The sequence below is a fragment of the Xyrauchen texanus genome, chromosome 16 (assembly GCF_025860055.1).
Source record: "Xyrauchen texanus isolate HMW12.3.18 chromosome 16, RBS_HiC_50CHRs, whole genome shotgun sequence".
Classification (NCBI taxonomy): Eukaryota; Metazoa; Chordata; class Actinopteri; order Cypriniformes; family Catostomidae; genus Xyrauchen; species Xyrauchen texanus.
Genome location: NC_068291.1, coordinates 16408978 through 16434690, shown reverse-complemented (window position 1 = coordinate 16434690; position 25713 = coordinate 16408978). Strand labels below are relative to the sequence as shown.

The 25713-nt window shown below is 37.3% G+C and overlaps 2 protein-coding genes across 3 annotated transcripts; one reads left to right on the top strand and one right to left on the bottom strand.

Moving 5' to 3' along the window:
- The first annotated feature begins 1456 nt into the window (after positions 1–1456).
- tmem62 (transmembrane protein 62) lies at positions 1457–15889 on the top strand. Its single transcript, XM_052145653.1, has 14 exons — positions 1457–1852; positions 3537–3648; positions 3767–3904; positions 7387–7432; positions 10530–10671; positions 10763–10887; positions 12315–12437; positions 12606–12761; positions 12949–13108; positions 13437–13550; positions 13662–13746; positions 13829–13924; positions 14290–14408; positions 15563–15889. The coding sequence occupies exons 1-14, from the start codon at positions 1664–1666 to the stop codon at positions 15887–15889; spliced, it is 1932 nt and encodes a 643-aa protein (XP_052001613.1). The 5' UTR covers positions 1457–1663.
- A 3771-nt stretch (positions 15890–19660) lies between these two features.
- ptgr2 (prostaglandin reductase 2) lies at positions 19661–24080 on the bottom strand. 2 transcript variants are annotated; one of them, XM_052145654.1, is made up of 9 exons: positions 23943–24080; positions 23683–23801; positions 22557–22748; positions 22299–22469; positions 21979–22188; positions 21745–21866; positions 20070–20157; positions 19897–19936; positions 19661–19799 (listed from the first exon to the last, which is right to left on the bottom strand). In XM_052145654.1, the coding sequence occupies exons 1-9, from the start codon at positions 23980–23982 to the stop codon at positions 19735–19737; spliced, it is 1047 nt and encodes a 348-aa protein (XP_052001614.1). In that variant the 5' UTR covers positions 23983–24080; the 3' UTR covers positions 19661–19734. The 2 variants fall into 2 exon arrangements, with proteins under 2 accessions (XP_052001614.1, XP_052001615.1); XM_052145655.1 differs by lacking the exons at positions 23683–23801; positions 23943–24080 and adding an exon at positions 22804–22825 and having other exon boundaries at positions 22557–22623.
- Between the last annotated feature and the right edge of the window lie 1633 nt (positions 24081–25713).

Below are 25713 nucleotides of genomic sequence, written 5' to 3'. Positions count from 1 at the left end.
ATTATTATTAGTACAATCCATCTCAGACGTAACATCTGCTCTATTTAACCAAATCTTGTTTCCTGATAATTTCCTACTACAAACCTGCTTATAGGGATAGTTCAGTAAAAAAATCCCAGTTGTGTATGACTTTTTAGTTCTTCTGTTGAACACATCCAAATATTTTTTGAGGAATATCTCAGCTCTGTAGGTTCATACAATGAAAGTAAATGTGATAGGACTCCAGTGGTTAAATCCATATCTTCAGAAGTGACATGATAGGTGTGGGTGAGCGACATATCAATATTTAATTCCTGTTTTACTATTCATTTTCCTCCTTGTCCAGTAGGTGGCAATATGCACAAATAATGCAAATCACCAAAAAATGAAGAAGAATGTGGAAGCGGAAGTGAACATTGATAGTAAAAAAAGGACCTAGACACTTGTATCATTTCTGAAGACATGGATTAAACCACTGGAGTTTTATGGATTACTTTCATGCTGACTTTATGTGCTTTTTGGACCTTCAAAGTTCTGGTCACCATTCACTTGAATTGAATGGACCTACAGAGCTGAGAAATTCTTATAAAAATCTTCCTTTGTGTTCAGCAGAAGAAAGAAAGTCATACATCTGGGATGCATGAGGGTGAGAAAATGTTCATTTTTGGTGAACTATCCCTTTAAGTGGGCCAGTTCAAAAGAGATAATTGGCCTGATTAAACCAACTCACTAAATCCAGTGAACAATAGGGCCAATTTTGAAGGCAGAAATGTGAAGATTATAATTTTATAAAAGCACTTAAATTAATTCTTCTGTCAAAACGTGTGTCTTATTGAGCTGCAAAGTTGTTTAAATCTTTGTTTGTTTTATGGTGGTTTTACGGTTTACAGCATTATGTCGTCATGCCATCAAAGCTGTAAAATGTAATATAACTTTACCCAGAAAAAGGTTAGTAAGTGACACTAAACTCATGTTAATGCGCATATTGTTCGCGTCTTGTAGCTTTACTTTTGAAATACTTTTTCAGAAAACGTGAAGGCCCGTCTTTGCTTGTCAATTATTTGCAGGCTTGCTGACGTTCTGTGTATTTTGGTGGGCGGGGCTTTGTAACGAGGGCGTGTGATTGAATGAATGGCGGCGGTTCCAATTTAGCGACTACGCCACTGATCTATATATATATATATATATAATATATATATATATATATATGTATATGTATATAGATAGATAGATAGATCAGTGGACTATACCAAATACAACAGCTTTTACAGAAGAAAATAAATTTTCTGTCTTGACAACAGAGATTAGTTTCAAGCAATGAAGTAATTGCCCGTAATAACATTCAAAATATTATATTTTTAGTCTGAACTAAACGGGTTTCAGATTATCGTTTGGCTCCGCCCTCTTTGGGTTTTCATTCCTTCTGAACTCTCTTCTATCATTTACATTTCTACGGATAGACTCCTCCCACCCGGAAGTTTCCAATGGTGGCGATCACAGTGCGCTCATTTGTTTATCCATTTGCGGCTCTGTCTACCCTTAATTGAACCGATGGACATATGATGTTCTCTGTTTAATTTAACTCATTAGGCTTCTAAAACATTTAGAGGAGAAGTGCATGACCAGCTGCTCCATGTGTGTGATGTGTCCGGGAGCTCCGTGAACACAGGGGCATTTCGGCAGGATGCTCCGGCTGTTTGCAGCACTGCTGATTGTTGGGATTATGCTCGCCTGCTTCACTTCCTGGGTGTTTGACAGCTATGACACTGCTTGGCACTCTAAACGCAGTTTGGATCAATCCGGTGATGAAAGCATGAGCATAAGCCTACCGTATCCCGGCGGACAGCTGGAAAATATATTTTGGTTTGTGCAGGTAAAAGCAGGTTTGCGATTGACTGCTTGTCATAACGGAGGGGGCTCTGCCATAATTCTTGATTCAATAAAATTATTATTTTTGAGTGATATTTAATTACAGCAATGTAGTAAAAAGTACAGTGAACAAGAGCTGAATATCATGTAGTTTTGATATCGCGCGGCTTGTTGAGCGCGTTACCACGGAGACATAGCGCGTGTGGAGGTTTCATGACATCCACACACAACAAATCACATTATAGTGACCACGAGTAGGTTACCCCATGTGACTCTAACCTCCTTAGCAATCAGGCCAATTTAGTTGCTTAGGAGACCTGGGATTCGAACTAGTGAACTCCAGGCGTGGTAGGCAGCATCTTTTTACCACTGAGCTATATTCTATATTCATTCAATTCTTTAACTGTCACTCTAGGGTTCTTCTTTTACCTCATTTACCTCTGTGGTGTGCCCTTGGAGTCATCTTGGCTGGACGGACACTTTTAGGGGGAGTAGCCACAGTATTAAATAATCTCCATGTATATACAGTTTGTCTAACTGTGGACAGATGAATATCTAAGCTCTAAGAGATAACTTTGAAACCCTTTCCAGCTTTATGCGAAAGCAACAATTATTGATCGTAGGTACTCTGAGATCTTTTTTTGCAAGGCATGGTCTACATCAGCAGATGCTTCTTGTGAATAGAAAACTCAAACCTTTTGAGTGCCTTTTATAAGCCAAAGTAGCTTTAACCCATAATCTTGTTTCATGAACTGGATGCCAGGTTTGCCAACTACTGACTTTTTCCAACCTACACTGTGAATGTTTGAATGACGTATTCAACATGTACAAGAACAACACAATACTTTGTGTGTTATTAGTTAAGACAGATTGTGTTTGTTCATTATTGTAACTTAGATGATGATCAAACCAAATTTTAAGACAAATGTATACATAAATGAAGGTATTTCCAAAGGGTTCACATACTTTTTTCTTGCCACTGTACAATGGAATTGAATGGGGCCAGTTTTTGTTGAGTTTAAATGCAGAAATGTGAAGCTTATAATTTTATAAAAGTACTGACATGAATTCTGTTAAAACTTGTGTATAATTTAAGCTGTAAAGTTGTTTAAATCGTCATTTTTTTTTGGTCATTTGAGGGTTTAAGTGTTTGTTGCCATGATGATGTAATACCATAAAGTTGTAAAATTAGATATAACTTTACACAGAATAGATAAGCAAGCGATTTTATCAAACTAAAATCATGTTAAAACATATTGTTTTATTTGGGCCTTTACTTTTGAAACAGTGAGTATTTTAACATTTACGGATTGGCCCCATTAACTTCTACTGTAAGTACTTCACTGTAATCCAGATTTTTTTTATTGTATTTTTATTTTTTTAAGGAAAAGGGACGAGTCAAAATTATTTTTGTGATAATAAATATTCCTTTAATGGCTCTTGTGTACTTGCTTTCTGACATAATTGCATTAATGCTTGATAGTAATGTTATCATGCATTGTGTTACCGTTTGAATGGAAACACGTCAAACATTCAACCATGAAGTGACTTGCACTTGAGAGTTGCCTCCTCTAATATTACACTTGTTTTATAAATAGGCCATTTTTATGTGCAAGTTTCAAAACAATCACTGTTAACAACACAAAAGCTTGTGTTAGACTTCTTACCATTCTGCTTCTTCTGTGCAGGTATCTGACATCCATATCAGTCGTTTCCGTGATCCGAGACGCATTCCAGATTTTGAAAAGTTTTGTAGTAAAACTATTGATGTGATAAAACCAGATCTTGTGCTTGCCACAGGTGAGCTGGGCTGTAGATGTTTCACAAGTTGGCAACATAAGTTATCCCTTTACTCATATATACATTGTACATAGTGATACGGCCACATAACACCACATAATGTTTGACTATTTAACAGGGGACTTAACAGATGCAAAGACTGAGAGCAAATTGGGCTCTCTCCAACATGAGGTAGAGTGGCAGTCCTACCAGAACATCCTTAAAAGATCACGAGTGCTGGAGCGCACAAAATGGATTGACATTCGGGGAAACCATGGTGATTATTTTCTTTTTCTTTACTTAAAGGGATAGTTTCACCCAAAAAGGAAAATTCTCTCATCATTTACTCACCCTTATTTACTCATTGACTTTCTTCTGAACACAAACATAGATTTTCAGAAAAATATCTCCTAGCTCTGTAGGCTATACAACGCAAGTGAATGGTGAAGGTCCAAAAAGCACATAAAGGCCTCATAAAAGTAATCCATAAGATTTCAGAGGTTAAATCCATATATTCAGAAGTGATATGATAGGTGTGGGTGAGAAACAGATCAATATTTATGTTTTTTTTTTTTTACCATAAATTCCCATTCCTTGCCCAGAAGGTGGCGATATGCATGAAGAATCACCAAAAACAAAAATAGAAGAATGCGGAAGTGAAAGGGAGATGTATAGTAAAAAAAGGACTAAAATATTGATTCGTTTCATTCTCACACAAACTTATCATATCACTACTGAAGATATGGAATTTACCACTGGAGTGGTATGGATTACTTTTATGCTGCCTTTACATGCTTTTTGGAGCTTCAAAGTTTTGGCCACCTTTCACTTGCATTGTATGGACCTACAGAGCTGAGATATTCTTCTAAAAATCTTCACTTGTGTTCAGCAGAAGAAAGTCATACACATCTGGGATGGTGAGTAAATGAGAGAATTTTCATTTTTACGTGAACTGTCCCTTTAATTTCTAATATCAGCTGGGTTCAGTAGTCTGCATGGAAATGTTTGGGTGTGGAAGCTAAATTAAGATCAGAATTAAGTTTACTCTTCCAACGTCGCTGTTTGTTTTAGGGGAATAATTGACCATTTCAGTCTTCAGGCTGTAAAACAATTAAAGGACATTTAGTGCAGACAGCTGGACGCTTTTCTGCAGTTTTAATGACTTGAAATAAAGCTCTATATTAAACAGGATATTGTCTGCTTGTGATAAGAGAACAAACTTGGCTATAGTGAAGTGGTTACCGTTTAGTTCTAACTTGGTTAGTTCAAAATAATGTTTGGACAAAAATGAAAATGTTGTCATTATCTACTCACATCATGTCTTTTGAAAACCTCTATAATTTGTTTTATTGCAAGGAATGTAAAATGACTTGTTGAACAGAACATCTACGCTGCTCTTTCACATAAAAAGACCAAAAAGGCCAAAAACATAATAAAAACTGTCTATATGACATGTGTGACCAAAAACTAAGAATCTTGGCTTCCTCTCTATCTCGCCTGGCTTGTATTCCTTTAAGTAAAATGTATGTTCCACACTTTGTTCCATCTTATACCGTGCAACATGATAAGTTTGCAGCGAGAAGTAATTTGTCCACACTAAAAGTGAAAATATGGTTGGGGTGTAACACCATTACAGCCAATCATAATTTATTAGTGCTGGCTAAAAATATAGATGTTCATTTGAACGAACTCTTTATTGAATCTTAAATCCCAAGATTGATATTTTACTCTGTGGCAACCCTCTTCAATGCAAGTAAATCACTTGCATATGCAACAAATGTTTTGCTATGCAACTGAAAATGTCTGTGATTAGCCACTGGATGGTAAATGTTCAGATTTCACTCACCAGTGATTAAAAGTGCACTCAGTAACTTTGGTGTTTGTGTCATCTTGGCAGCATCATTCAAAATCAATAGTTTTCATTTTCAGATGTCATTGTAGAAATGTAGTTTTCACAATCAGTCATGATTATTTTAATCAATGAGTGAAAGTGTCCAATAACAGGATGGTTACTGAGATTAAGCGAGTAATATTTGGCTGGTCATGTGATTCTAACATGGCAGCCTCCATGTGTGGACCCTCTCTGTGTAGAATAAAACAGCTTATATAAGATTACTGATATGACTGGAGTCTTCATTTTAATGTGAGTGTTCACGATTTCCTACATATATTACAAAATTATAATTCATGTCTTTAAGAGTTAATCTTTTTAATGAGGAAAAATTACTGAGTGCACCTTTAAGTATAGTGGTAAAGAAGCTCAGCTCTGGGATTTTTTCACTGTGTGTTGCGAGTAAAAGTTTGGTTTGACTTGGACCCTCTAATGTGTGTCTAAAGATGAGATCCACAGAACCCATTTGTCATTATTGTTGAATACTGTCTCTTTAAAAACCCTTTTGTTCTTTACATTCAGCTGTTGATCAAAAACAGCCAAAAATAAATATTGAATTCTAATCACACATAGCACGAATGTGGTAAAACTAATGTGCGCTCAATTAAAACACTGTGAGGCACTATTCTTTTTATTTTTTTCCCCAATTTGGAATGCCCAATGCGCTCCAAGACCTCGTGGTGGCATAGAAATTGCCTCAATCCGGGTGGCGGAGGACGAATCTCAGTTGCCTGAACCCGTGCATCTTATCAGGTGGCTTGTTGAGCGCATTACCGCGGAGACGTAGCACATGTGGAGGCCCACGCTATTCCCACGGCATCCACATACAACTCATCAACTCGCCCGACCTAGAGCAAGAACCACACATTATAGTGGCCACGAGGAGTTTACCCCATGTGGCTCTACCCTCCCTAGCAACCGGGCTAATTGGGTTGCTTAGGAGACCTGGCTGTAGTCACTCAGCATGCCCTGGATTCAAACTCGCAACTCCAGGAGTGTTAGTCAGTGTCAAAACTCGCTAAGCTACTCAGACCCCCAGTGAGGCACTATTCTTAAAGAAACAGTACCATTTTAACAGGTGTCATGTAAAAATTGTAAACAATAAACTTGTAACAATATATATTTTAATATATATTTAGCAAACATTTGACCAAAATGATGAAAAAATAATGATAAAATACAATTTGTAAAATTTATATTTTCATAATGTGTCTAAACGGCATTAGCTGAGAGATAATATCTTTCATATGAAAGAAAAATTGACATTTTAAACAAAATATACCCATGTGAATCGGAATCGAATCGGGAAATCTGTATCAATACGCAGCCCTAATATTTAATGTTTTATACAATGTAATGTAATATACAGTGATGTGGAGCAGAATTTTGGACCAATGAGATTTCACTATCGACACCAATTGGCCAACAAAATGTCTTGTCCCTTGTCGTGGTCACAAGTGGTTAGGACACTGTGTTAATGTTTGTTGGCCTCATTTTTGCTGTAGATATCTGTGTTAGACTGCACATGTGTATTACTCTGATTAAATAAACATTACAGTTGATTGACAGTGGGCACTTGCTTTGTTTTATGTCTTCAATTTACATATATTCAGCTACAGAGAATGCACTAGTTTTTCATGAGTATTGTTGCTGGGTAGAACAAATGAAATCTCTAATGGGCTCCTATAACTCAGCTCACATATCAGTTTTCCTCTGTTCCTTTATCCTTTGTCCCCAAAGGTCCTGTAACTGGTGTTACATTGCAAAAAGCTGCCAGACATGTAATAAGAACTACAGTTATTTTTCCCCTGGTCTTCTGCTTCCGTTTCAAGGAAATCTTGACTGATAATGTTTTCTTGTCTCCACAGATGCCTTTAATATTATATCTTTGGAGAGTATGAACAATTACTACAGGTCTGTACCAATATTACAAATACAGGATGTTATGGCTATAAAGCCGCAAGAAGGTTCAGTCATTTGCCTTGCCAGTGTAATTAAAAAAATCAAAATGAAGACAAAATTACATGTTCCTGTTCTTGGTAAATGATTAATGTTTGTCTTTGTAATCTTGCATCAAAATGTAATAACTTGCTCTGCCTTTGAAATGACTTCCCTTTCTGGCTGACATTACCAAGCCATCCTATTTTTCACCTCAAAACATTAAGCTTTAGTTGACTTATACAGTCAAACTCAACATGAAATGGTGTTCACACCCTATTTTACTTTAGTAATTCTGCGTGTTTTAAAGAGAAAGTGGGGGTAGGGTAGGACATTTTAATTTAATGTGAAAAGTGGTCTCTTAAGTCTTTCGAGGGGAGGAGTTGAAAAATCAAGTCAATTAAGTCTAGGGCATACATTGTTTTTCTGCATAACTTTCCGTTTTGCGCATGTTCGAGTGCTCAAGGCCAAAGTATACTTCAGTTTACCGCTTGCCAGTACTTCTTGTGCACAGTGCGTGTGACGCAAATATAGTTACAGTTGAAGTCAGAAGTTTACATACACTTAGGTTGAAGTCATTCAAACAAATTTTAACCAATCCACAGATTTCATATTAGCAAACTATAGTTTTGGCAAGTCTTTGTGTATGACATGAGTAATTGTTCCCAACAATTGTTTACATACAGATTGTTTTACTTTTAATTGACTATATCACAATTTTAGTGGGTCAGAAGTTTACATACACCAAGTTAACTGTGCCTTTAATCAGCTTGGAAAATTCCAGAAAATTATGTCAGGCATTTAGGCAATTAGCTTCTGATAGGCTAATTGGAGTCAATTGGAGGTGTTCCTGTGGATATATTTTAAGGCAAAATCAGTGCCTCTTTGCTTGATATCAAGAGAAAATCAAAAGAAATCAGTCAAGACCTCAGAAAAAAAAATTGTGGACCTCCACAAATCTGGTTCATCCTTGGAAGCCATTTCCAAATGCCTGAAAGTACCACGTTCATCTGTACAAACAATAGTATGCAAGTATCAACACCATGGGACTACACAGCCATCATACCGCTCAGGAACGAGACGCATTCTGTCTCCTAGAGATGAACGTAGTTTGTGAAAAAGTGCAAATCAATCCCAGAACAACAGCAAAGAACCTTGTAAAGATGCTGGAGGAAACAGGTAGACAAGTTTCTATATCCACAGTAAAAAGAGTCCTATATCGACATAACCTGAAGAAGCCACTGCTCCAAAACTGCCATTTAAAAAAACCTAGACTACAGTTTTCAAGTGCATACAGGGACAAAGATCTTACTTTTTGGAGAAATGTCATTGTCTGATTAAACAAAATTGAACTGTTTGGCCATAATGACCATCGTTATGTTTGGTGGAAAAAGGGTGAGGCTTGCAAGTCAAAGAACACCATCCCAACCGTGAAGCATGGGGGTGGCAGCATCATATTGCTTCAGGAGAGACTGGTGCACTTCACAAAATAGATGGCATCAAGAGGAAAGAAAATGATGAGGATAAATTGAAGGAACATCTCAAGACATCAGCCAGGAAGTTAAAGTTCAGTCGCAAATGGGTCTTCCAAATGGATGATTACTCCAAGCATACTTCCAAAGTTGTGGCAAATGGCTTAAGGACAACAAAGTCAAGGTATTGGAGTGGCCATCACAAAGCCCTGACCTCAATCCGATTTGTGGACAGAACTGAAAAATCATGTGTGAGCAAGGAGGCCTACAAACCTGACTTGGTTACACCAGTTCTGTCTGGAGGAATGGGTCAAAATTCAAGCAACTTATTGTGAGAAGATTGTGGAAGACTACTCAAAAATTTGGACCCAAGTTAAACAATTTAAAGGCAATGCTATAAAATACTAACAAAGTGTATGTCAACTTCTGACCCACTGGGAATGTGATGAAAGAAATAAAAGCTGAAATAAATAATTCTCTATAACTATAAATAACTGTTATTCTGACATTTCACATTCTTAAAATAAAGTTGTGATCCTAACTGACCTAAGTCAGGGAATGTTTTCTACGATTAAATGTCAGGAATTGTGAAAATTGTGTTTTGCTTAGGTGTATGTAAACTTCTGACTTCAACTTTAACTCTTTCCCCGCCAGCGTTTTTAAAAAAAGTTGCCAGCCACCGCCAGGGTTTTTGACGATTTTCGCTAAACTTTAATGGCCCGCAGAATATTTTCTTCCATGAATATATGAAGATGCTATATATCAAAATAAAGATCTGAGCCTCTGCTTTTAGGCAAAAATTTTATTTTATCTTCATTTGTTCTTTTTTTATTGCCACTTGAACAGAGGTAGGTTTTGTCAAAAACAACATTTCGGACAAAAAGCTGAGAAAAAGGCATTTTTATCAAACAAGTGCTTTAGTATTAGTATGGTGTTCCACTTCACGTTTGAGACGATCGCAGTCTGTTTCTTTGATCAAAGAGTTGCGTACTCTTTCAAAACATGCGCGCGGGTCTTCCTTACCGTATACCACCTAAAACACAGATACCCGGAAAATTCCGTGTTTGGCGGGGAAGCGTTTTTTCATAAAACCCGGAAAATTCCGTGTTTGGCGGGGAAAGAGTTAATACCACCCTCCTTTTTCTAGACAAAACAAATTGACACATGCACCTGCCATTGACTATGCTAAAAGGGTATCACCAAGCAGTCTTCGCGCACATGCGTCAAACGCGTCTACAGGCGCGTGGTCAAGAGTTTACTTTGAAAGGCTAAGCACTCCACTGCGTGTGAGATGCAATGGCACTCAGGAAAACCACGTATAGCCTAGCCTTCAGCCTTTCAAAGTATACTTTAGTTTTTTTTTATCGCATGCCCATACGGATGCATTTGATGCGTATGCACTACAACTGCTTTGAGATACTCTTTTAGCATGGTCAACGGCAGACGCATATGCCGATGACACGCAAAGATGCGTACAATTGTGGACGAACCCAAAGATTTTCCCCAAAGCTTGCTTAATGTATGAGAAACTAGAAGTTGATTTACTGTTGAGAAAAATTACATCTTGAAGTGTTTCATTTTCTCCATCCCTGAATATCTAGGAGGTACTCTGCCAATCAGAAAGTTGGATCCTTCCACTACATCCACAGAACTCCCTTTGGAAACTACTCGTTTATTTGTGCCGATGCCACTCTAACCCCTGGGCCCAAACGGCCCTATAACTTTTTTGGAATCCTCAATCAGGTAGGTGAGGTGTGCTTCGCATAGCCATGTCTATTTGAAAGCAATGTCAGCCATTGTCTGGACTGAAATGTATGGTTTTGTTTTGCCTTAGACTCAGATGGACTTGTTGGCGACATTTAGAGAAGAGAGTCTGAGCAGTAACAAGTCCATCTGGTTTGGGCATTATACCACATCTACCATCATCTCCCCCTTTCCAGGAGTCCGAGAACTCATGAGGTCTGGACAAATCTCTATCCCTCTATGGCCACAATTACACTGTCAACCAATTACTTTTCTTTCTTTTTTTCACCAATATCTGGAAAAGATTGGATCTTGTTACATGCATGTAAACAACAAAAACACTTATGAGATTAGATTTTTTTTCACATCTACTTTTAAATGTGTCCTATATCTGATGCGTATCTGATTTCTAAACACTTGTATTTGATTCCCTTCTTAAAGTGATTGAAAATTGAAAAATGAAAATTATAAGCAGCAATTACTTGAGAAGAAAAATTACATATTAGATAGACCTTCTTTCAGAGATTATAGCAATATAGTGGCAAAAAAAATATGTGAACCCTTTGGCATTACCTGCTGTAACAGTTAAAGCATGGGTGAGGAGGCGGCAGGAACCGGCTGAACAATCAACAAAGTTTAATATCAAACTCAACATAAAACAAAAATAAACACACACGCAGTGTGGCCGCGTGCCTCTTTCTCTCTCCCAAACTGGTGCCTCTGGCCCCCCTTTATGTCGCTGTCCCGCTGATCATCTGATTTAGTGCCAGCCGTGCACCCTCATGGCCAGGCCCTCCTCCTCGTCACACCTGCATTTATGTATAAATTTGTTATAAAATCTGGTTTGATCTTCATCTCAGTTACAATAATGAACAAACACAATCTGTTTTAACTAACACAAATTATTTTATTGTTCTGTACATATTGAATATATCATTCAAATGTTCAATGAAGTGTAGGTTGGAAAAGTATGTGAACCCCTAGGTTAATGATGTCAACAAAAGCCAATTAGAGTCAGTAGTTGGCAAACCTGGCATCCAGTTAATGAAACGAGATTATGGGTTAAAGCTACTTTGACTTATAAAAGGCACTCTAACATTTTGAGTTTTCTATTCACAAGAAGCATCTGCTGACGTGGACCATACTTCACAAAAAAGAGATCTCAGAAGATCTACAATCAAGATTTGTTGCTATACATAAAGCTGGGAAGGATTACAAAGTTACCTCAAAGAGCTTAGATATTCATCTGTGCACAAATTGTCTATAAATGGAGATTATTTAATACTGTGGCTACTCTCACTAGAAGTGGCTGTCCAGCCAAGATTAATTCAAGGGCACACCACAGAGTGCTCAGTGAGGTAAAAAAGAACCCTAGAGTGACAGGTAAAACTTGAAGGATTCATTGGAACTGGATAACATCTCTGTTCATGAGTCTACTATATGGAAACACACACACACAAAACCAAATTAGCCAATGTATCCCAAATGTATTTCATTTGTGAAGTGAATGTAAACTGGGTTGCAGGGTAACTGCAGTCTTTAAGACATTTTATTTTTACCTTCCATTGTTATAAGAGCAAACTTTTGAGTCCAACTACATAATGTTCTGCTAAATAAAGAGCCTTATCCATTGGTTTGTACAGTACAGCTGTGGCATATCTATGTGGGCACTTACATACACTAGGAGGCTTCATGCCAGTACTGCATAGTAGACATCAAGGAGGTACACTGGAGTTAGAGCTTGGAGACTGGATGGACAACCGCAGGTAAGATCACTTGAGCAACGAACAAGTATTCAAGGGAATGCTACCAGGTGTAAATATACCTGACTTGAAATCTTAGCGAGTACAAAAAAACAAAAACTGATGGATAAGAGTCATTTCATAAAAATAGTCCTGCCTGTAGTCACCAGCAGTTCTCCTCCCTTTGTTCAGGTACAGGATACTGGCTTTCGATCATGACCTGCTTAGTTTCTCCGACTTGACATTTGAGGACTGGCCAGCTGTGCTGATCACCAATCCCAAAGAGGCACAGTACCTGAACCCAGGAGTGGAGCCTCTGGGCCGCATTCGCAGTTCAACACACATCAGGTGTCTCTGTGTGTGTGTCCTCTTGAACCCTCAACCACTCAAACCTTTATCGTCATTATCATCTCCATTTCAAAAGTCATTCATGTTCCTTGCCTGCATACAGTCTTGTCCTGTCATTCTAAGAATGATTGCGGTTCATCACACAGCACTTATAGTTGCCCTATGTGCTGTGCCTCGTGTTGTGTAGGGTCCTCGCCTTCTCAGATTCATCAATCACAGCCGTGTTTGTGAGTGTGGATGAATTTCCACTGGGAAAAGCTGTTGGTGCAGGTGGACCACTGTATGTGCTGCACTGGGATCCATCACTCTATGCTACTGGACTGCACACCATCAGTGTTAAAGTGGAGGTACATACTATGCATTGTCAGCCTTTGCTAAGGCAAGCATCCCTATTATTGCTCATACTTAGGGTTACGGACATGAATGATACCTCAAATTGTGCTACATGAGTAGAGGTGTGCCTTATACTTTTCTCAGCAATCAGACTTGTGATTATCAGTTCCACTGAAGAAAGGGTTAGGGTTAGTAAATAATGACAGACTTTTCATTTTAGGTGAACTATTCCTTTAAATACAGAACTCATTGTATGACATGACCACACTTTTTATAATATAAAAAAATTTAAATAAGACATTGTGCTGCTTTGAACAACTTATTTCTCTCTCCTTCTGCCAGGACTCAGCAGGCCGCTCCAATGTACGAGAGCAGCACTTCACCCTAGAGGAGGACCTCACCCCCAGCTTTGGCTTCATGCAGTCCTTCATCCTGCTCACAGATCACTACATACTGGTGGGGGAAAAACAGATTTATTGTGTGCATTTGTAAGCTTGTATCGTTATCGCCTATATTATTTCAACAAATTAGTATTTGATGCATCTCTATACGTGTTTATTTACTCAGGCACGGATTGCCTTTGTGGCAGTTGTGTTACTAAACCTAGGTGGGCTTGTATTCTTCAGATTTATGCACGTGTCATCTACAAGAGGTATGTCAGTTGAATGTAATTTATTTAATTTCATTGAACAGCAGTTACACTAGACTTTGATATACCTCTTATAATTTATCAGGGCTGTCTTCTCAAGTATGGATGTCCCTACATCTTCTCAGTAAGATGAACACCTTCTACTACTCTCTGCTGCTTTTCAACCTGTGCACAGCGTTGGGTAAGTAACTCTCTGACACCCTCTTAAAAGTTGTAAATTGTTGAGTCCTAATTGCTTAATTACACTGCAGAAAGCCTGTATTCATTTTTTTAAAACAAAAGAATGGATGGTTTTTCCATCCTTGCAGAGGCTATAAAGAATAATAGATAATGATTTAATAGTATGATTATGTTAAGTTAATGTATTAAAGTTAATTTCCTCTCAAAGACTTATGCATGCCTAAAATCAACCGATGACCCCATTCATGTGGTCATGAATGCACCATTTACATGTCAGGATGGACTCATGAAATGAGTCTGTTCATGCTAACTGTCCTTGCAATTACTGTGGAAAGGAACATTGAGTTGTGAATTGTGTTTTTTAAGGTCCATGGTTCATTGGAGAAGTAATTGATGGGCACAATGGGGCCTGCTTTGCTTTTGGCGTGTTTGTGGATGGGCATTTTCTTGAAGGCAGTCTGACGTATGTCGTGGGAATTATACAGGTAATACAGGATATAGGTATGATGCAGATCATTATGAAATGGGTGTTTTTTTTATATACTAGGGATGGGTCATGGTGGTGGAATAGTCGCCCAACAATAACTATGTTTACATCCAATTTAGCAACTTTTCTTTCCCCAAAAAAAGTTTAGCGCATCAAAATATTACCGATATAGCTGATGGAAACGCAAATAATCGCAAAAATTTCACAAGTGTTTACATAATATTTTTCCATTTAACTTTAGTGCATAAATCTTTTGTAGATATGTCAAATGTCAGGACATTTTTTTTTAAATGCTATTTGTCGAGAAAAATGGCATTAACGCAAAGAATTGTGTCTAAATATTTATCTTGGACTGATGAGGAGACTCGAGTGTTCCTCAATTTCATTGAAGACAACAACATTACCTTTATTCTTGATGCATTCTTTTAGACTGCGCGTTCACACCACCGGTAAAGAAACCAAAGGTTTGTAACATATTTGAACAAAACGCCCAGTGTAAATAACCCCATTTTAACCTGTGCGATTGACATGCTGGTAAAAAATTGTAAATCTGCACTGTCAAGCCTTATTTATGGTTAAGTTCTCAGTGTGTCTGAAGTGGATGTTGGCCAACGAGAAGACACAAGCTACATTTTTTTATTGTATTTCAATAACTATTTGTTTCAGAACAGAAAAACAAAAAGAGAAAATAATATTCACAGGGTTCACACGCTTCCTTGAAAACCTTTTTGCAATGCAGTTTTTTAAAACCACTCATGATGGCATAAAGTCGCTGAATTGAATTACTTTTGAAGTAAAAATATGTTCTCAGAACCCAAAAGACTTGTAAACTCCACCTTATTTTCCCTGTCTGTCTAAAATAATATATTATTTACAAATATGTGTGAATTAATTGATAGTAATTTTATTTGTTAAAACGTTTGATGGATGCATCAAGAGCAAGTCGTAAAACCACGAAGTCGGCAAAGTAAAAGTAACTTTGGATGTTAAAATGTTTTGAAAACTTAAGACTTTCAAAAGAGGTATACGAAACGCATCCAATCAAGGCCAGGGGAACCTGAAACAATTAGATGTTCAGGCAACCGACTGATTTTTAAAAACATCCCTAGTTTTACAAGTATACAGTCATAAAGTGCTGTCTGTCCTCCACAGGTGCTCTTCTTTAATATGCCTCTCACTTATTACCTCTGCTGGAGTCTTCATCACAGGTGTCGTGGCACCAATTTCCACTCACACTTCTGCCGCCCAGGGTGCCGCTGGCGAACTCTGGTGATGCACCTGGGCATGCTGGTCCTTTTGATCTGGCAGGCCTATTCTTGCTACTTCCTGTTGGAGACCTACGGGCCACTTGCCTTCTTCCTGTCTCCAGTACGTACCTGGGCCCTGCTCATGAGCCTGCTGCTGGTGTACAGGGTGTGGTGGGGACCGCCTCCTCGATTCTCTGATGGTAGCAAGACCAACAGGCCATCGTGCCACTGACTGCTGAAGAGAGGTCACTAGTTTTATTTACTTGATGGACTTTGTTTTGTGCCAAGATCTTCCCACCTGCCTTTCTTTATACAATCACTGAACTGACAATCACTTCCATTCCTAGTCATTAGGGAAAATATACTCCCTAGTTATTATACAAATCCTTTATATGAAGTGATGATGGCATCACACATGGATGACAGGGCCCTTTCAAACCTGGTTCTGATCCTCCATTGACAGTAAGACACATTTTTAGATTTTATAGCAAATTGGCACCATTATGAATCCAAACAGTGTTAATTTGAAATCTTGCCTGTCTTGAAATGTGTATGTGGTTAAGCTCACCTATTGCAGTTTTTTTTTTTTTTTTTTTTTCAAAGGCAATCAAGAAAATAAAAAGACTGTGATACTTTTAATGATAACTGTTTCAGTATAAAACACAATTTGTTCAGATTCAACTAATAGGTGGGTGAATCTCATGAAACCTGTCAAGAACAAGTTTGGGACATATTTAACCACAAAAATGTAAGAATTTGTATTTCGCTCAAAGAAAGCTGTAGCCTATTTTTTTGCATTGTTACACTATTTCTAACCCCCTTAAAGGAATATTCCGGGTTCAATACAAGTGCAGGTCAACTGACCACAAAAAATATTTTGACTCATCTGTCCTTTAAAAAAGCAGCAACAATCGAGGTTACAATGAGGCACTTATAATGGAAGTGAATGGGGCCAAATTAGGAGGATTTAAAAGTAGAAATGTGAAGCTTATAATTTTATTAAAGCACATTAATTCTTCTGTGAAAACTCATGTATTATTATAGATGTCATTTTAGGGTCCACTGTTACATTTTTGTACCAAGGTACGCACACAACGCCAATGCTCAGCATAAAGATTCCGCTACGGATCACAACTCATTAAACCCAATAATAAACATCACCATTTCTAATCGTTCAGTTTGCGCAGTTATGCCAGTTTCATACACTAACCTGCAAACTCATCAACATCACTTGGTTCATTCTTTAAGTACAAAAACCTTTGTAACATTGGATTGCCATCTGCTGAGCCGCCGCTTCAGCTCATCCTTTGTGTGTGATGTATATTAAACCATCCTGTGTGTTTGACCCTATATATATAAAAAAAAGATTCAACTTTATTGTCATTGTGCAGAGTACAGGTACAGAGCCAATGAAATCACTGAACACAAAGGAAGCAATAAAATGTGCACAATCACGTTATGTGTTTATTAGTCAAACACTATTTAACAGCAAACCACACAAAAACAAATAACAATGGTACAAAAAAATCAGCTATTTTTAAAAGAGACTTGTGTTCTCATTGAGGTCTTTGTGCCTCCATAATCCACTTGACAGGTAACAGAAAAGTGCTGTGACAGAGTTTCTGGTATATTCAATGACGTTTGTGGCTTTTCTATGTTTTGTCAGGTCACTCAAGGTCTCTTTTGTGTCTCAGGAAAGTGAAGACTTAAACAATAGGCTGCTCTAATTTGTCTATCAATGACCTGAATGTTATTTTGGAAGACCTTGGTTGCCGTTTTAATTACAGGATGGTGAGATTAAACTTTCTTAGAAGATTCCACATTTACTTAGTACATATTAATCTAGATTTGTGGTGAACCAATAGTACTGCATGAATGTTTGATGAATACCTGATTTTAAAAGAGTTTGAGTTTTTTAAAAAAACATTTATTGTATTTATTCATATTAATATTTTACAGTATATTCCAGTTGTTCTGCATGGTTTTATGGGCATTCTCTGTTTCTGTGGTCATGTGACTCGTAGTTTCACTGTTGGAAAGTGTTGTTCACTTTTTTGTGTGTGGAAGGCACCAAAAATATTTATTTTAATGAAACAAACTAATTATTACTTAATTATTCAGGATTTACTTTAAAAGGTTTTGCAACAAATTAAGGGAAAAGATATAAAGTTTTAAGTTTGCATTGTTTTTTTATTTGATTTTTTTATTTGATTTATCTGGCTGTGTTCATGTATAACAAAGTAAAATGGCTTCATATTGTGACTCATATTCTGTGGTTTCTTTTTCCAGTAAAGGAATTGGTCAGAAAGATAAACAAACCTTTATATTGTTGTAAGGTTTATATTGATCCAGTAACACTTTACAATCGATCTGTTAAAATGAGTACTGTAAATGCAGTAGGGCTTGTGAAGTAACAATAAACAATATAGTTTTACAGAATTAAACTGAATTTATGTTTGTTAATATTTAAAATTGTCAAATATAATTGTTATTTTATGTTAGTTCATAATGCATTACCTTCTTAACATATACCACTTTTAATTAAAAAACAAATGTATTAGTACATGTTGAAATTAACATTAACCAAGACAATAAGTAGAGCACTGTAATTGTTCATTGCATTTTTCATTGGGCTGTCTTTACTTTAGAATAGGCATTATAACCAAAACTGAATAATTGCTTTGAAATTTGCAGACAAATCAGAATTGTTCAGCTTTGATAATTTATGAAAATTTTGCACTGCACATATTATTGTCATCTGCAAAAACATCAAACCCATCAAATAGCCATGTGTCATATGTTGCTCTCAAAGAGTAGAATACAACCAGCCTATTTATTTTACTCACATACAGATAATATAGCAAGTAATAGTCGAGTACTCTTTGTCTTTGACATGTTTGATGTGAACAGGTTTTGCTCATATGCTGTGTTTTCGCTTATAACATCACAAAAAATAAACGGAACAAAAATCATTACATACCATTCCTTAGAGGAGGTGATTATCTTTAAAACAAGCCCACACACAAAGTAATTGGATGCAAAGCTCATTAGATAATCCACACGAAGCACAATGTGCACACAGCATCTGGCTATCTGGCATCTTGCTAATTGGCTACAAACAACTTAGATTTTCTAGATTAGATGACATCATCGGAATTGCTGTAGCATCATGGAATGCTTCAATCGGATTGGGTTCAGATTGCTCCAACCAGTGGTGATAGTCCTCCATATTTGGGCAGTCAAGAAATCACTCTTATTACATATGGCTGCCAGGAGATGGCACAAAGTACATGACAGACTCAATGATGACTCAAATTGCACAAAATGAAACATATTTTATGAACTCGCATTACTAAAACGATGCCTGCTTGTATGCAAACTTTAAGTCGTTGTGTTTGCATGTGTAATTACTGTAGTTCTTATGTATTAAGTTTATTTGTTTGGAGACATTATTTAAATGATTTTAGTAATGCTATAACTTTTGATTGATTTGTTGTGTCAACACAAAATTTTAATCGGTTACAGTTGACATGATTGGGAACTAAACAAAAGCAGTTTGTCAGAGCTACCTTATATAGACCCTGATATATATAATGTCAAATCAGAAGAAAAAGAAAGGAAAATAAAACAATTTGTTTCATAGGCTGAGAGTCTCAGAATTTATCATTATCTGTGTAATAAAAAAGTGAAAAATGTTCTTTAAAATGATACCAAACACTTGACACTTTATTTTTTAGTCAAGTTAAGCCTTTAATTTTGGGTATGCCACTGAAACAGGTAATCTTAAAAACACCCTCAGAGCTTAAAGGGTTCAAGTAGACACTCAAACCAGACATTAATAAAAATAAAACGTGTTAAGGTCTAATTAATTGCTTATTTGTCAATTAGCATGGCCTTTTATCCAAATAAACTTACAGCACACTTATTATGAGGTCATTTTGCCCAAGGCAAAATGGTGCTAAACCTTCACCCTTTGCGAGTTTAAACTCACAACCTTTTGGTTCCCAGCTGAGATATTTAACAACCCCACCTCACGGCCTCTTGTTAGAACAGCACCTCACAATGGATTTGTTTTACTCAGTCTGAAAGTTTGACGACTTGTTTACCTACGTTGCCCCCGGTCATCATGGAGCAGAATGCCTCTGAAATATGCAACATACCCAATTATATAAACATAGACAGTTCATACAATATGTATGCAATGTAAACTTAGAAAATAATGAAGATAACAATTCTCACCTCCCATGTTTTCTATACCATTTACAACAGTTTCCAACACCTGTGTATTAAATATAATTTTAATATTTTTGAAAGTGATGAACAAAAGGACGGATATCTTTTATGCGTGAATACGTAACTGTGCTACTCATCATAGCCACGGTGGATTTTACTCATTATTTGTTTCAGCTTACCTTTATCTGTTCTGTCTTTACCCAGTGACTGAGCTGCACAAGGCCTTCTTCGTGTTTTTCCATGTAGTTCAATACAACAAATCTCTCCCTGTGAATATGTTGTAGTAAATAATGTGACTAATACAGGTTGAGGAATATCATTTAATTATCAATAATCAATGTTGGATAAGTTACTAAAAATAGGACTCCACTACAAATTAGGCATGTCATAAAATATCGATATATATTGATTATTAATCTGCATTTTATTTTATCAATATATTTCTGAGGCAGCTATTTATTAAAATTAACCAACATTTAAATAAGCCTAATTTGCATGGTTTCCAATTCACTCAGTTGGCCTTCTGACACAGTCTGGTGTAATAGCATTGGGAGACCACAAGAGGGTGATATAACATTTACTGTAGCCTGTCGTGGGTAAGAAAGGCAATGGTATCACACACACACAGGATGAGCTGAAGCGGCTCAGCAGATGGCAATCCAATGTTACAAAGGTTTTTGTACTTAAAGAATGAACTAAGTGATGTTGATGAGTTTGCAGGTTAGTGTATGAAACTGGCATAACTGCGCAAACTGAACGATTAGAAATGGTGATGTTTATTACTGGGTCGATTTAATGGAAAACTATGCGAGTTGTGATCCGTGGCAGAATTTTTATGCTGATGTGTGAAAAAGTCATGGATCCCAAGCCTACTACAAATAGAATTTTTTTTTAATAAAATTGTAATCATATTACTTTACTAATTACTTCATTGAAAAAGTAATCATATTACTAATTACTTACTTTTAAGTTACTTTCTAAAACACTTTTCCATTCAACAAATTCACAATAATGTCTATATTTCTTCCTTGTTCATCGTTACACAAGTCATACACTCAGCACATCACATTTCTCCTCCACAATGACTTGTTACAGGGCCATAATACATGTATTATTCATAAATAATATATTAGAAATAAACATTACCCTATAATGTACTTAAAAGTAATTAAATTAACCGAAAGTCAGTAACTGTAATCAGATTACTAGGATTTAAAATGTAACGCAATGTAACACACTTTTTTTGTTTAAAAGTAATTAGATTACACCAAACGCTGTAAATAATATTATTTAAAAACAATTGAACAAAAAACTTATATAGTGGGGAACACATTTCTGGGAAAATCTGGGATTTTTTTTTTTATTTAAACCTGGACACAAAGTTTTGGGGATTTTGTTGAACTGTAGAAGAGATGTTTGAGTTTCTGTCATATTCTAGGTCACTAAGCAAATGAATGCAAATGTGTGACACTGACCATGTTAACTCCTTTGCTCAAAAGTCAGATTTCCTTGTTTCCATTGAAACACAAGATGTTTTGGAACATTCTCAAATCATCCTGGATAGCAAAGATCATCAGATCTTGCCTTAACAAGGACCTGATGATCTTTGCTATCCAGCATGATTTAAGTATGTTCCAAAACATCTTGTGTTTCAATGGAAACAAGGAAATGTGTGGAGTCCATGTCAGCTTGAAGCATAAGGGGACATGCCAAATACTCTTAAATTAAATTAGAAAAGAATGCAAAAATAAGCATTTTCACTAGTAGCTTCAGATTTTGTGTACACGTGAAGGACAGCATACATGGTAATACTCCCTACTCTCCTTTGTAAAAGAATGCCTGATAGTTTGGTACCTGGTGATATTTTTGTGGCACAAATCTTCTTGGGTATCCTTACTTAGAGGTGGAGGGTAAGGTACATCCTTATTGTACTGTGAAATTTGCCCACACAGGATCACGTGACTACCAGGATTCATCTGCACACAGTTAGGATTGTCCTTTAACATAAACTACCAACAACAACAAAAAAAGGATACATAGCCTTTTTGAGCAATTGTGACAGGACAGCAGAGTATGTGAAGACTGTACCTGTGATATAACAGCATCACTGATGGGACCACCCACATTGTCAAAGTATATATCAATCCCTTTGGGGCAAAGCTCCCTCAGCGCTGAGCTTATGTCTCCATTCCTGTAGTTTATAGCTGCGGTGAAGCCAAGTTCAGTAACCAAGGTCTGACATTTCTGGTCGGAACCACAGATCCCCACCACTCTCTCACAACCATCCAATCTGCCAATCTTAAACAACAGTAGGAAAACATAGAATAACATGGCATATAGGGGGAATAAAGGTAAAGTGGGAATTCCAATGCTGTCAACAAGCTTTTAACAGTCCACTTATAATTTACCTGTCCAGCAACTGACCCACAAGCTCCGGCTGCTCCACTGATAACCATTGTCTGGTTGGTTCCTGGAGTCACATGGCCCTTCTCTCTCACACCTAATAGAGCTGTAAGACCAGGCATGCCCACCGCTCCGAGAACATATGACAGGTGACCACCTACCATCTCTGGGTCAACCTGCAAGAATCATTACACAACACATCATAAGCCTCATATATATAAGTGAGTGAGTGGACCATTCGATCACACTTGAAGAAGTTATACCTTCTGTAAAAGACTGCCATCCATCACGTCGTAGGTCTGCCAATGCCAGTTGAAGGAGGTGACAACACTACCAACAGATAATGCATCATTTTCGCTGACTTCAACTACACCAACTCCACCTCCATCCACAGGCTCCTCTAATCTCCATGGCAACAGGTAGTCAGCACCAGTATCATCGTTCATGCGACAGCGCTGCATTAAAGGGATAGTTCACCCAAAAATTCTAATTCTCTCATCATTTACTCACCCTCATGCCATCCTAGATGTGTATGACTGTCTTTCATTCATCTGCTGAACACAAACGAAGATTTATTTAAAAATTTTTATGTTCAAATCCATATCTCCGGAAGCGATGTGATAGGTGTGGGTGAGAAACAGATTGATATTTTAAGACCTTTTTTACTTTAAATGTTCCTCCCTGCCCAGTAGGTGGCAATATGCATGAAGAATGCAAATCACCAAAAACAAAAGAAGAATGTGGAAGTGAAAGAGGAGATTTATAGTAAAAAAAGGACTTTGATTCTCATCCACAATTATATCTCTTCAGAAGACATGGATTAAACCAAGTTGTATGTATTATTTCATGCTGCTTTTATGTGATTTTTGGACCTTCACAATTTTGGTCACCGTTCATTTGCATTGTATGGACCTACAGAGCTACTTTTGTGTGTTCAGCAGAAGGAAGAAAGTCCTACACATCTGGGGTGGCATCAGGGTGAGTAAATGATGAGAGAATTTTCATTTTTGGGCGACCTATCCTTTTAAATATGGTGTTACTATTATTTCATGCATACTATGAATATAGGTTTTACCTGTATACTGTAATTACTTGTACAGAACTTATAGGTGTAGAAGGTTAGACTGTACACCTATAGGAGTAAATTAATAGCTTGTAACACACCAAATATTATAGAAGTTTCTATATAATGAAGTTGTATGGAACACAAAAGATGTCGATAAGAATCAATGGGACTGACAGCCATTTTTTTCCTCCATACAATGAAAGTGAACGGTGACTGAGGCTTTCGGTCCCTAACATTCTGCCAAACATCCGCTTTCTTTGTGCGAGGGAAGAAATAATTTTTATTTTTGGGTGTACTATACTTTTAACAGTTGGTCATCTCACCATGTAAGGGTCAACTGACAGATACAGTGTCCGAACTAACACCTGTCCTTCTTTCAGCTCACTTGATTTCATCATCTCTTCAACACGGAAATTTTCTGGAACCGGATGACCATTTTTGCCTAGTCACGTAAAGGGGAAAAACATGAACTGCTTCTGTTTTTTTTTTTGTCTACACAGCGCAATTGCACTACAGTAAAGTCAATGCTGGTTAGCTGACATGTTATATGTGTAAACAAAGCTAAATCATCAACACTGTTTACCTGGGCGAGAATGCAACACAACTCTTTTCACCTTTAACATGTCCTTACTTCCTGCTCTGATTTTATAGCCCAATGCTTTAAATAAAAGTAGTTTGCCAAAGTCTGACGCGTTTAAAATCACACTTGCACCTACTGCGCTACGTCCTGAAACAATCACGTGACACCCAGGCGCTCTTCTGATTGGCCGCAGGGTGAACGTGAAAGTGCTGGCTGCATCTTGCATGTTTACTTTAGACACTATTGGTATTTGACAGGGCTCCAAATGGCATACTACTCATACTAGTTATGATATAAGCAGTAAGGGTAGTATGGGAAGTATGCCAATGAGCACTCAGCCTTGTCTCACTATGCAGCGGGTGGCGCTCTTGTTTGCAACGAGGAAGTGACGCTACAGGCAAGGGCTCAAAGTTTTTTCTTTTTTTTTCTTGAAAGCAAAAAAAAAAAGAAAAACGCACAAAAAAAGAAAATAGAGTCCCGAATCACCGGAGCTACGTCGCAGATGTTTTTACAGGTAATGTTACCCGCGTCGACGCATTTTCGATATAAGAATGACTGTGCTGGTATTTCCACATGTAAACAAATATATGTTTCATGAGTTTTGTGCAGGAAAGAGTAAGTTGTTCAGAAGAATTGATTTGATTGGGTGGCTCCGGACCTTTGAAACAATTAGATGTGCTTTTACATGCATTTCAGTCATTGCTGGAGTGGCGAACTGTTACTGTTACTGTTTCATGTAAACAACACATTTGTGCACAAGCGCAGCCTTAACACCACCACCACCACCACCACAGTGCTTAACAGTAAAAGAGTTGCGACAAATATATAACGATCTACTTCTCTTTATTATCAAATGCATGCTTTTTCTTTCAATCAGAGACAGTTGTCACTAGTGCATATATTGTCACTAGTGCATATATATATATATATATATATAGTACATATAATGTCTGTTTAAACTCTACCTGCATTGTGATGGATCATGTTACTGTTGTGCAACATTTGGCGGTGTTGCAACAACTGTGTCATATAAACTTTTGTTCGCCTCCCCAACATGGTTTATTGAAATATTTACTGAGTGCTGTCATTGCTTACTGAACGATCCACAGTTATGTACAGTTTCAGGAATGACTTGGGATCGTGCATGCATTGCATTCAGATATGGATGTGATCATCTTTTAGTGAGTAACATGAAAACAGGCTATAAGTGTTCTGTAATACGGAGTATGCAACTATTTCGAATAATGTATATGAATAACATCACACACCCGAACAGTATTGGAGGCATCGGTTTGTTTGATGGTCACAAACTCGCGAGAGAGAGAGAGAGAAAGAGAGAGAGAGAGAGAGAGAGAGAGAGAGAGAGAGAGAGAGAGAGAGAGAGAGAGCAGTGACACGATTAGGCCTATGGGCGTCTCCTTACAGCAGCACATGCTTGATCATGTCGGCTGCTGAGCCTCTGCACACATGCAAATGTGCCCATATTCTCTCAGTTATAGGCTTATTGGTGTTATACAGAACGGCGCACGTGTCGAGAAAAGTCACAAATAGAAATGTCACAAATACTGTTAGAAGTAAGAAAACCCGCTAAAACCAATCTAAGCTGGTTGCTTGTCTTTTAGAGGGGTTTTGGGCACTTTTAGATGGTTGGCTGGGACACCTGTGACCATTTGAACTCTTAAGAGAGTCTTTAGAGACCATGGGCCTTATTTACAGGGGTCTGTGTCTCATCCATTCTTTGGAGTCGTGCCCACACCTCTTTCGTATTTATCAA